Below are 13374 nucleotides of genomic sequence, written 5' to 3'. Positions count from 1 at the left end.
CCTGGTGTTGTGAGACTTCTTACTCTATTCTTTCTTCACAGATGCTGTCAGACCTGCTGAGATTTTCCAGCATTGTCTGTTTCAGCCCATTACATTTTATCCTGTTTATGTTTTGAATTACTTACATCACTTCTTGTACATTAAGTTTAATGATTAGTTATTTCTATAATTGATCTAACTGTAGTGAGTTATATTTCTTGTACCATTTGATATATCTGATAGTGTTAAAATTGTTAAAAGAAAAAATTTAATTGTGAATAGGACCTTGAAGCGAACAGATGTCTCACATCCTGATAACTAATTGTGCTCACCATTTAAACTTCCTCCAGGGAGTTGTAATCTTGATTCCCATTCATTATGTTTGAGAGTTTGGTCAATCTCCATCACTGTGTAACCCTGACTACACCATTAATCTTCCGGTAAAGGCTTCAGTTTTCGGTTAGTTCAGATAGCAGGATGTTGTGCATATATATGTGTGGGATGCCTAGGTGTGTTCAGATGTTAAGTGTGTGTATTGATGTACTTGTATTTGCACAAAAGCTGAAGAGGCAGAATAGGTTACAAAGAGATACTAAAAAATAGAAAATACTACATGGTTCCTCTGAAGGTTGTATCCTGTAATTGGGTTGACTGGTCCTATAATAGGACATTAATAATTTCCTATTCTCTTCCTTCTCAACATCCCAGTAATTTATAAATGGATGAGATTCAATTTCAGATTCTTGTTCATGATGGAGGTAAACTTACTTGAAAATAACAACTTGTTATTTTCAGGTGCGTGTACTTTGTAACTCTGTGGCTTTCCACTGACCTTTGGAATGTCCAAAATTGATTAAAATTTGGACTAAATATCTGAGCAACATCAAGGAGCACTCAGCATAGAAAATGTGAGCCACCCGCTAGCCTAGGGTTGAAATACACTGTGTTAGGGAGAAAAGGACAGCTAGTATGTTGACTGTTTTAAAACAGTATTTTTAAACTTGAAATTTCACATTCTCTGAGCAGGGCATGTGCATGGCAGAACTCTTGACTCCTGGTCCAGTATTGCTCCTCTGGCCCAAAGACCAGGGCTCAACTGACAAACCACTTCCCTGTATGGTGGGAAACAAAGCCAAGAGTTTCTCTAATTTGTCTGCCTTAGGGGAAGGCACAGTTTATGCTTTAGAAATCCACTGGTGGAAAGCTACAAGCAGGCAGGAGCACAATCCTCAAACTGCTTTCTGTCTTTGCCTGCCACCAATCTGCTAAAAATAAACTATCTATGTGATGTTGGAGGGTGAGGGTCAGCAGAGACAGAGGCCAAGAGACTAGGTTAATAGTAGAGAGGCAGCAGAGACAGAGGCTAATGACTCTGTGCTAAGATATTAAAAATAGATGTTGAGGGTACGTACAGCTAAATTCTCTCCAGATAATCATTCTAGAAAATGTGTAAACAAACAGAGTTCAGGATCAAGCTAAGCTGATAAATTTTTTTGTACAGACTTTAATAGCCTTCTGGAATGGCACAGGAAGAGGGAGGACAAAGGGAGGAAACTGAGAAAATGTTTTCAATGTACAAAAAGAAAATTTGGGCACACAAAACAACACATCAGCTTAATTTTCATGTAAAAATTAGCATTATTTTATTTCACAAAATCATAATGGCAGCTTCCCGCATGTTAATAGCACAGAACCTTGATTCTTTCCCAGCTTGGTTCAGCAAAGAGTCATCAATCCTGTAACAAAGTTTTCACCTGATAACAATTCCACAGAAGCCTGGACCCTCAACCTTACGGAATTGCTGGTGGGGCTGACTCTGAATGGTTGACATGATTGGAAGACTCAATCCACTTGGAGGTCCTTGCCTCACTAAACATTGGAAATGGAGTTTCTCCCGTACTGAACATCATTTCCTTGGCCTCTTTTACGCTGTTGTGTAAATTCCGACTTCTGAAACTGCTGGAGGTAGAAGCGTGTGGCAAAGTGGTTTGTCATTTCCCTAAGGGCCAAGAATGCCGCAACCAATTCAAAAACCAGAAAGGTTAAGTAGAGAACATGAACAGCCTGCTCCAGGGGTAAGATGATGATGGATTGATCGGTGAGGAGAAAGAGAATTATCGGCAGCTGGATTGTAAAGGACAGCAACCAAAATCCAGCTAACTCTGGCAACTGTGGGTAACAATCCAAATGGTAGAATTAATAGCTACAACATGATAATACAATAACAGCAACTCTTAAACTCTTAAGGAAGAACTGTAGAAAAAGAGATGATCAGCCATGGATATCTAAGGAAATAAAGGAGAGTACCAATTTGAAAGAAAATGCATACAAAGTGGCAAAGCTTAATGGGAAGCTAGAGGATTGGGAAATTTTTAAAGGTTAGCAGAAAGCCATGAAAAAAGCTATAAAGAAAGGTAAGATGGATTATGAGAGTAAACTAGCTCAGAACATAAAAACAGATAGCAAACATTTCTACAAATATATAAAACGATAAAGAGTGTCAAAAGTAAACATTGGTCTTTTAGAGGATGAGAAGGGGGATGTAATAACTGGAAATGAGAAAATGGCTGAGGCATTGAACAGGTGTATTGTGTCAGTCTTCACAGTGGAAGATACAAATAACATGCCAAAAATTGATGACAGGAAGGCTATGGCAGGTGAGAACCTAGAAACTATCATTATCAGGAAAGATGTAGTGTTGGGCAAGTTAATGGGGCTAAAGGTAGACAAGTCTGCTCGCCTTGATGGAATGCATCCCAGGGTACTAAAAGACATGGTGGGAGAAATAGAAAATGCACTAGTGGTAATTGACCAAAATTTGCTGGACTCTGGGATGCTTCCTGCAGATTGGAAAACAGCAAATGTGACATACTATTTAAAAAAGGAGATAGGCAAAAGGCAGGTAACTACAGTTAACTTCTGTAGTAGGGAAAAATGCTTGCATCTATCAAGGAAGAAATAGTGAGACATCTGGATATAAATTGTCCCATCTATGATTTACATAGATGATTTGGAGTTGGGGACAAAGTGCAATGTGTCAAAATTCACACTAATGACACTAAGATGGGTGGAGGAGCAAAGTGTGCAGAGAACTCTGAAAGTCTGCAAAGGGATACAGATAATCTAAATGAGTGGGTGAATGTCTGACAGACAGAGTACAATGTTGGTAAATGTGAGGTCATCCATTCTGGTAGGAATAGCAGCAAAATGGACTATTAAATGGTAAAAAATTGCTGCATGCTGCTGTGCAGAGGGGCCTGGGTGTCCTTGTGCAAGAATCTCATTGGTTTGCAAGTGCTGCAGATAATTAAGAAAGCAAATGGAATTTTATTAGAGGGATGGCGTTTAAAACAGCAAGGGTTATGTTGCAGCTGTATAAGGTGCTGGTGAGGCCACACCTGGAGTACTGTGTACAGTTTTCGTCTCCTTACTTGAGAAAGAATTTACTGGCAGTGGGTGCAGAGGAGATTCACTAGGTTGATTCTGGAGTTGAGAGGGTTGGCTTATGAGGAGAGACTGAGTAGACTGGGCCTATATTCATTGGAATTCAGAAGAATGAGGGGAGATCTTATAAAAACATAAATTATGAAGGGAATAGACAAGACAGAAACAGAGAAGTTGTTTCCACTGGCAGGTGAAATTAGAACTAGGGGACATAGCCTCAAAATAAAGGGAAGCAGATTTAGGACCGAGTTGAGGAGGAACTTCTTCACACAAAGGGTTGTGAATCTGTGGAATTCCCTATCTAGTGACGCAGTTGAGGCTCCCTCATTGAATGTTTTTAAAGCAAGGATAGATAAATTTTTGAACAGTAAAGGAATTAAGGGTTATGGTGAGCGGGTGGATAAGTGGAGCTGAGTCCACAAAAAGATCAGCCATGACCTTATTGAATGGCAGAGCAGACTCGATGGGCCGGATGGCCTATTCCTGCTCCTAGTTCTTGTGTTCTTAAACAAAGCTTAATTATAGGAATGTACAAACAAATTCATCCACCATTCTGTCATTCATTGAAATCTTGACAGGTCTGTACCTTTTCCTCATCAGCTTGCCATAGCTCCACATTCCCTAATACCCTGGGATAGCAAAATCTATTCATATTACATTTAAAATAACTATTTGAGCTAACATCTACTGCTGCTGCTGGGAGAAGGTTCCACACATCTTTTCATGAACGAGCCTAACTTCTCTCTTGAATGGCCTGGCACTTATTTTAAGCTTATGTCCCTTGATTCTGCGCTCCAGCAATGGAAATATTTCTCTCTATCTACAGTGACGGGGAGGCGGTGGCCTAGTGATAGTATTGCTAGAATATTAAACCAGAAACTCAGCTAATGTTCTGAGACCTGGGTTCGAATCCTGCCACAGCAAATGGTGGAATTTGAATTCAATAAAAAAATCTGGAATTAGGATCTATTGATGACCATGAAACCATTGTCAATTGTCAGAAAAATCCATCTGGTTCACTAATTCACTAAAGTCTTATAGAAGGAAATAAGAACATAAGAACATAAGAAATAGGAGCAGGAGTAGGCCATCTAGCCCTTCGAGCCTGCCCCACCATTCAGTAAGATCATGGCTGATCTGTCGTGGCTCAGTTCCACATTCCCGCTCTCTCCCATAACCCTTAATCCCCTCGCTTATCAAAAACCCATCAACCCGCGTCTTAAAAATATTTAGCGAGGCAGCCTCCACCACTTCAATGGGCAGAGAATTCGAGAGATTCACCATCCTTTGAGTGAAGAAGTTCCTCCTCAACTCTGTTTTAAACCGACCCCCCTTTACCTTGAGGCTGTACCCCCTAGTCCTACCATCCTTTCTGAGCGGGAAGAGTCTCTCCACCACTATCCTATCCATCCCATTCATCATCTTATAAATCTGCTGTCCTTACCTGGTCTGGCCTCCAGGATCACAGCAAAATGGTTGACTCCCAACTATCCTCTGAACAAGGGCAACTGGGGATGGGCAATAAATGCTGAACAGCCAGCTATGCCCATGCCCATGTGAATAAAAGGAACTATTAATTTTTTTAATTAAAAAATACTTTATTCAAATCACTCTCAACATTCACTATTCCAAGGAATTCAAGCTTAGCTTCTTCTATCTTTACTAATAATGTAATCTTTGGAGCTCTAGTGACATTCTGGTGCACTCTATCCTAGGCCAATACAGAATCACAGAATAATTACAGCACAGGAGGAGACCACTGAGCCCATTATGCCTGTGCTGGCTCTCTGAAGGACCAATTTACCCAGTGCCAATCCCCAACCTTCTACACATTGCCCTGCAAGTTTTTCCTTTTCAAATATTATATGCTTCCTAAGGTGCAGTGGCCATCCAATTTAGTTTATCAATCAGGATTGAGAAGAATCTTATTCAGGTTTAAGTGCAAAATTGAGAATTTCTATACTGTATGTTTCTTTACAAAAAGAACAATGAAGTCAATTATAAAGCAACATACACTGATTACATTGAAGAGACAGAAATCTTGAAGGTTGGATATTTGAATTAAATAACGATTTCTGAGGAAAAGCAATGCCCAAAACAACATAATTTTCTCTTCCAGATGCTGATTATGTTATTTTAAGCATTTTCATTTTATCAAAATTACCGACATTTATGAGGCACAGTAAACAGCACACCTCTAAAATTAGACATCCCCTCAAACTTTGAGACTTTTTTTATATTTAGCAATGCCTGGGGTGCAGAGTTCTGTTAAGGTTCCATTTTACAGCAATAAAGGGCTGAAATCCTGCCCTCTGGCAGTTCCATCAATCCCAGCAACTGCCAGGATGCTGAAGAGAGGAGCCCAAGGCTGAGGATTCCCAGAGCTGATATGTCCAGGGTCTTGGGCTGGAGAAAGTGAGCATAGAGAGGGAGCGGGTAGGAAAGGAGGAAGGCGGCAGGGTGCAGTCACCACACAATCGGTAAAGGGCAGATCGCAAAGAGTGACCCCTCTTTTCCTTCTGGCCTTTTAACCATTTGAGGACAAAAATCAGGTTCTTTGTTGCCAGGCTGCTGATTATCTTTTGCTAACAAGCCTAATCAACTTTAATTTGTTACTATAATATGATGGGCAGGCTGCTGATTTCAGCACCTACCCCCATTCCACCCCCCCACCCCCAAATCATGGGGATCTCAGGTGTGGACAAGGAGTTCCCGTGGGGAGCACACCCACTGGGACTATGTAATATTCAATGTGCGAGGTGACACTGTGAGCATTAGCAAACTATCGATCCAAAGAGAATGTGTTAGTGGAGCCTGATCCTGTCCTCTTACACAGGCATAAAGCCCTTAAACTAGAGCGCATTTTTAAAAAATTTATTTACAGGATGTGGGCATCATTGACTAGGCCAGCATTTATTGCCCATTCCTTGTTGCCTTCAAGAAGATAGTGGTGAGCTGTTTTCTTGAACTGCTGCAGTGCCTGGTACATCAAGTGGATCATTTACCCAATAAGCCACTGCCAGAGTAGCCAGTGAAAAACATTTTCAGCCATTGTATATTGTGGTTTTTAAGTTGGCAACATACAAGGTAACACCATTTTTATGGCTCCAAGAATTGTGCTTTTGCATGTTCTTGATGTATAAATCGATTACCCTTTTCAACCATGACTCACATTAGTGATCAGCCTCAATTTTTCACCCCATAAATGTATGTTTCATTGTCTTATTACCGAGTGCAAGGGAATGAGCAAGCATTATAAGCTGTTGCGAAGAAGATGTAGAGGAGCTTAAGAAATACAACAGATTCCACAGGGTGAATGACAAAGAGGAGTGAGACTTCCAACAAAAATGGATTATAAAGGTGGTTTCCAGCTAAAAGTCATGACATTTGATAAATTATTAAAAAGAAACTGTCATAGCAAGGGAATTCAGTGCTAGTGAAAGACTGATGCAAGAATGGAAGAAGGAACCCACACTGATGAAGATACCCGAGACTTAAAGAGCCACAAGAACATAAGAACATAAGAAATAGGAGCAGGAGTAGGCCAACTAGCCCTTCGAGCCTGCCCCGTCATTCAATAAGATCATGGCTGATCTGTCTTGGCTCAGCTCCACATTCCCGCCCTCTCCCCATAACCCTTAATCCCCTCGCTTATCAAAAACCCATCAACCCGCGTCTTAAAAATATTTAGCGAGGTAGCCTCCACCACTTCAACAGGCAGAGAATTCCAGAGATTCACCACCCTTTGACTGAAGAAGTTCCTCCTCAACTCCATTCTAAACCGCCCCCCCTTTATCTTGAGGCTGTGCCCCCTAGTCCTACTATCCTTTCTGAGCAGGAAGAGTCTCTCCACCTCTATCCTATCCATCCCATTCATCATCTTATACGTCTCAATGAGATCTCCCCTCACTCTTCTAAACTCTAACGAGTACAAGCCTAATTTATTCAGCCTCTCCTCATAGCTCAACCCCCTCAACTCCGGCATCAGCCTAGTAAACCTCCTCTGCACTCCCTCCAAGGCCAAAATATCCTTGCGTAAGTGCGGCGCCCAAAACTGCACACAGTACTCCAGCTGTGGCCTCACCAATGCCCTATACAGCCGCAGCAAGACCTCCCTACTTCTATATTCAATCCCCCTCGCTATGAAGGCCAGCATCCCATTTGCCTTCCTGACCACCTGCTGCACCTGCAAGCTGGGTTTTTGCGACTCATGCACAAGGACCCCGAGGTCCCTCTGCACCGTCGCCTGCTGCAGTTTTTCTCCACGTAAGTGATAATCCTTCCTACCATTATTCCTACCAAAGTGGACCACCTCGCACTTGCCAACATTAAATTCCATTTGCCATTTCCTGGCCCATTCGCCCAGCCTATCTAGATCCTTCTGTAGACTCTCCCCACCCTCCGCACAATTTGCCTTTCCCCCAATTTTGGTGTCATCAGCAAATTTCGACACCCTACACTCGGTTCCCTCCTCCAGAAAATGAAACAACCAATGGTCTGATCTTGAGAAACATGTATTGGAATAGGTTCTCAAACCATTAGAATGCTATCATCATCACCAGAAATGCCATGTGTATAAATGTCTTCAGTGGACCCAAATCAAACCCGAAGTCCAACAAAAAATTCAGAGCAACAGTTTGTTGGTATAGCCACTTCACTGAACGAAAATGTCTAGCATTGAGGCAAGGTCAGTCAAATTTTCAAAATTGCCAGTTTCCAGCAATTCCTCATCAGACAGTGACATGTAACCATTATGCCATTATGGCAACACAGCTGAAAGGCACATGAATTTTGATATGGCTAGCAATCAAACAGTAGAGTGGAAAGCTTCAAAAAATAGATTTAGTGAAAACCACAAGACACGAGAAGACAAGATTCATAATGGTACCAGCCTGCATGGCCGACAGAATCAAATTAAAATTAGAGCCTATGGTAATTTTCAAGTACAAAGCCATGCTGAAAAATCAAGCCCTGCAAGAATTATTGATCATGACCATGGTAAAGGTTGGATGGATGAGGATGGAGTGAAGGAATGGATTGATAATGTGTGGAATCAGTCTATATAAAGAATACAGCTTATTCATGTGGGATACATTCAGATCCTGCAAAGAAATAACACCCAAGTTGTAGTTATACCAGGGGATCACTCTTTGAATGTGTGTCTCAGCAGGTAATTCAGGGATCATATTTGCACCAAATGGAATAGGTGGATGGTTGACGGGGAAAAAAAAACTTCACAAAGAATGGCTCTCTGCCCTGCTTGCTGTTTTGTGTGGCATCAGATTGTGATACTATTAGTGCACAAGCTGTCATTGTATCATTTAAGAAATATCCATTTGAATGGACCGAGAGGAAGATGTTAGAAGAGGGATTATTCTGAAACAAAAACGCCAACTCTGATCCAGAATGGGATCCTTATGCTGAAGCCATTGCCAAAGTGACTCAGAATGAATTTGATGAACTCTTTGTGCCAAATGCCAAAAATAATTAATTCCTCTGGTTTTAAAATGTTTGTATTGTGGTTTATTTAATAAATTGTGCCACAATAACTTATGAATTACAGTGTTGTGTTTTTATTCATATTTAAAAATGACAACCGCATTGGTGGTTCACATTTTATACTCAGCAAATCGTGCCTTCAGAACGGTTTTTGGAGACTTCAGAGCTTGATTTGCACGCTGACCTCAATCGTAATTGTTATTGCTAATTCACTCACCTTTTCTTGTAAGTTTCCCATGTAGCCGAGGAAAAGTCGGACACACTCAACCAGCGACAGAATGATCACAACTGCCAACAGCAGCCATTGGTAGTATCCTGGCAACATGCTGTACTGCTCCAGAGAGGGAATGAGGAGAAATAGAGATCAGTCAGTACATAACTGTTCAATGTTATTTAATGGGTGAACTATTTATCAGAAGAAAGAAGAATCCCAATTAGGTTGACTGCAAAAATACAAAATATCTATATTGCTACTCACTTGATGCCTTCAGTTGGACAAGGGAGGAGGAGCTCCAATGTTAGGTTAACAAGGTGCAATGCTGAATGCCTTGTCAGTTCTAAAGTGGCCCTTTCTAATCACTTCCCTCACCTAATCACTTTGCCAAGACAGCGGAAAGTGTCTACACTTTTCCCTGCTTCGGCAAAACAGCCAGCATAATTAAGGAACCCCACACACCTTGGACATTCTCTCTTGCACCTTATTCAGCCGGGAAAAAGATGCAAAAATCTGGGGTCACATACCAACCGACTTAATAACAGTTTCTTCCCTGCTGCCATCAGACTTTTGAATGGATCTACCTTGCATTAAGTTGATCTTTCTTTACATCCTAGCTATGATGGTAACATTACGTTCTGCACTCTTTTGTTTCCTTCTCTATGAATGGTATGTTTTGTCTGGATAGCGTGCAAGAAACATTACTTTTCACTATATACTAATACATGTGACAATAATAAATCAAATCAAATCAGAATCAAATAATTGCCCATCCTGATTCCTCCCCCATTCCCGATAGCCTCCTACAACATGTTCTCTCAGCATGAGCTAACTTCTCAACTGATGTTTTCCTCATACTGGTTTTCCCTTTTTGGAGCAATAGCCATCCTCCAGGTGCCACTTCCATGTTGCGGCAGTTAAGATTGGAAATTCAGAACAGAAATTAGATCTGTCTCTCTTAACACGCTTTGTCAACCTCAAACCTCAAAACAAATCAAAACATCAACTGTAAAAGACAACCCCCCCCTGCAATTTTCTGGACAAATACCAGTTGTCAAGGGATGTTGCGTAGATACTAATAGACCATGACGCTGTAAAACAGACTCCTTGCTGTGAACCCTGACAAAATTCTTACTTGCCTCCATTGTATTAGCTGAAATAGTAGTGTCAATAGACACTTGGAACAAATTTTCACCTTAAGTTGGAGCATGGTCACTTCTGACACCCACCAGAATGGAAAGACGACGACATTGAAATACAGTGCCATCTGTAAAGGTAGGCTGGACACCATCTCATGAGCTGTTAACAGAAAACAGCTCAACTCAGTGAATCATTAAACATTTTACTGTGGCAATTAGTAGAATTGCTTAATAGAGCCTAGATAAATTTAGCTGTAAATTGGAATACACGTCAATTCTGCACAGTCGACAAGTCTCAATTACCAATGTTAACAGAAGAGGAATGTCAGTGAAAAGTGACTAACAGCCATTAATACACAGAGCCATTAATACTCTGAGCCTGAGGTCTCAAACCATTTAATAGTCTTTTACAACCAATTCTATTTAATAAATGCAAGTTTTTTTAATGTGGCTGAAAGCAAAACGAATCAAGCAAAGAGGTTAAAAGACACAGTCTGAGGAAAAAGGCCTGTGTAGTAAACCTGCCAATTGTCCTAAGGTGTTACTTAGTGTTAATACATTTTGAAAACTTTCTGTTTATCAACACAGTATACATTTATTTTTGTAAGATAGCATGGTAACTAGTGACCATTTATCCCTCAATCAAAGGCAAATGAACTAGCCACATATCATTTGCTTTTTGTGAGACCTGTTGTTCAAAAATTGACTGTTGAATTGCCTACAAGACGACAGCCACTATGCTTCAGAAGTAATTATCGGGCTGTTAAATACTTTGGGGCATACGGAGGAGATGAAAGGGACTATCATAAGCTCAGCATAAGATTTTTTTAGTCATAGATCTGCTTGCCTTTTAACATGTCGGTGTAAAGTTATACCGCAAATGCAAGCATTATCTCTACAACTCTAACGTGAAGATGTGAAAACAGTGCAACGTTAACGTAAAATCTATAGGACTGTGTGCTGCTGGTAGTATTATACCTCTGGGCAGCACAGTGGTTTGCACTGATGCCTCACAGCACCAGGGACCCGGGTTTGATTCCAGCTTTGGGTGACTGCCTATGTGGAGTTTTCATGTTCTCCCTGCGACTGGCTGGGCTTCCTCCAGGTGCTCCAATTTCTTCCCACACACCAAAGATGTGCGGTTTAGGTTGACTGGTTATGCTAAATTGTTCCTTTATGTCAGGGATTAACAGGATAAATTTATGGGGGTAGGAATATTGTCGGTGCAGGCTTTGACAATCTGAGTTATTGCCAGTGTTATATCCTATTTAAAGCTCTTAAGATTGTTATTCTTATTAGTATGTATGGGAGATCCCTACAGTTAACCACTGAGTTACCACTGGTATTGTGAACTCCTGTGTAAATATATGCTGTCAGTAAATCTTTGGATTATTTCCAAAATTATGTGGGCGTTCCCTATAATACTCTGTTGTGTCTGTGTATGTCAGTTTTTGGACTATTGTAAAGACTACGCACGGGAATTCTTTCTATTAGCCTGTCATGTTCTGAGTTATTGCTGGTTGTTGTATGTGTAAACCTGCATTTTTTGCTGAAGTGCCTTACCTGGGATACTGTTACGTCCATCTCCACAGTCTCGAGTTTTATTACTGATGAAGAGAGATCCACTGAAGTTTGTTAGACTCTGGCTGATGTTATGAGGCAGGGAAGAGTACAGAGACATAGCTGATAGTGGAATCTGTTCCATACAAGCTAAATCCTTCACAATCCCGGCACCATCTGGTCAGTGGTAATACACCACTCTTCCGGAACGGGGGCCCGAAAGACCAGAAATACGTCAACACTCTCATACAGTGTAGTAATCGTCAGTGTATCACAGCATTTATCAATATGTTCACTGAAATTACAACTTATTCTGTTAATATTGAAAAAAACAATTATATTAAGCAAGTTCTTTACTCTCCATATAGCAATGATAAGGTTGTTAGAACACCTATTGGAATTATCTTTGAAATGTAGTTGTAGTAAACATTAAATTGAATTATTGTAACTTTTAAATTTATAAAATTATTTGCTCCAGGGCTGGTTCTTACCAAGAACAACCCTTTGTCCCAGTTCCCCATATCTCTGCAATTGTTTTCTCCTTAAAGTGTTTATCCAATTATTGTTTGAAGTCTCCCACTGGATCTGAATCTGCCATCCGATCAGGCAGTAGATTCCCCCACCTTCCCAATGTTTACTCTACTCGTTTTAACAGACAAACAATCTGATAATTTGGAGAGTGGCAGGATCGAGAGAGGAAGTAGACCTTGGTGTTCCCACCATACATGGGAATCTGACACCACTCAAAGCAGTCTGGAGAGACAGTGGGTCCAAGTAACATGGGGAACTCACAATTTGGGGTCTTCCCACATGCTGTGGAATCTTAATTCCGCACCTTGTACATGATGTCAACAATTGGTTTGCATACATGCACGTCAAGCCTGATTGGCAATCTGAGGGGTAGGTGATCAGGAGGGAATGGATTGAGGAGCGGGAAGATGAACAATCATTTGAATGAGCTATCAATCCTGAGGTCCCAGTAGTGGGAAGCAGCCTTAGGAGGGAAATTGGAAGCCTGGGTGATCCAAGGTATGAGGAAAGGAAAATGGAAGACTGGCAGGTGGGGTTGGGGGAGGGTGGGCGGGAACAGATCAGAATCCTGGGAGGGAAGATCAATGCGAGTTGGGATGCCCAATCTCAGGGAATCATTAGGAAGGCCCAGATAATCTAGAAGGCACTAATCTCCCAATTATACCAAGTCTTCACCTGGATGTAACCAAAGTTAACGTTGAAAAGCTGAAGGGACAATGAGATTCACAGGTTCATTACATGTTTAAGGTACAATGTGCCTCTTTCGGGTGGTTGTTTCCTAGCCCCCTTTCAGCCGCAGATAAAGTGGGCAGCTTGGATGCTGGTATAGCTCCAACGTCTGATTTTTAACCTCCACACCCAACCCAAACTCAGCTTTCTTTTAGGTTAAAGTTGTTTTTGAATGATGTCGCCAAGGTCCAGCATGTAGATTAAAAATAGTAGAGAATCGAGAGTAGATCCGGGGGTAACATCACTACACAAGTTTCTCTGCTACTACTAGACTGATGA

At 41.1% G+C, this 13374-nt stretch overlaps 1 protein-coding gene across 1 annotated transcript; it reads right to left on the bottom strand.

Annotated features, from left to right (window-relative positions):
* Positions 1-1625: 1625 nt before the first annotated feature.
* On the bottom strand, positions 1626-12858 carry LOC145356071 (transmembrane protein 17-like). The gene is made up of 4 exons (XM_080208680.1): positions 11839-12858; positions 10332-10435; positions 9140-9253; positions 1626-2148 (listed from the first exon to the last, which is right to left on the bottom strand). The coding sequence occupies exons 1-4, from the start codon at positions 11978-11980 to the stop codon at positions 1849-1851; spliced, it is 660 nt and encodes a 219-aa protein (XP_080064806.1). The 5' UTR covers positions 11981-12858; the 3' UTR covers positions 1626-1848.
* Between the last annotated feature and the right edge of the window lie 516 nt (positions 12859-13374).

The sequence above is a fragment of the Carcharhinus amblyrhynchos genome, chromosome 20 (genome assembly GCF_965287045.1).
Source record: "Carcharhinus amblyrhynchos chromosome 20, sCarAmb.v2.hapA, whole genome shotgun sequence".
In the NCBI taxonomy this organism is placed as follows: Eukaryota; Metazoa; Chordata; class Chondrichthyes; order Carcharhiniformes; family Carcharhinidae; genus Carcharhinus; species Carcharhinus amblyrhynchos.
This window is presented reverse-complemented; position numbering and strand designations above follow the sequence as displayed.

Excerpts from the sequence above, each read along its gene's own strand:
- LOC145356071 (XM_080208680.1), bottom strand. The coding sequence starts at position 11,980 with ATGGAACAGATTCCACTATCAGCTATGTCTCTGTACTCTTCCCTGCCT. Across the intron at positions 10,436-11,838 it reads TGGACGTAACAGTATCCCAG|CTCATGAGATGGTGTCCAGC; the intron begins GTAAGGCACTTC and ends TTCTGTTAACAG. Across the intron at positions 2,149-9,139 it reads TGGGAAACTTACAAGAAAAG|TTGCCAGAGTTAGCTGGATT; the intron begins GTGAGTGAATTA and ends TGTTACCCACAG.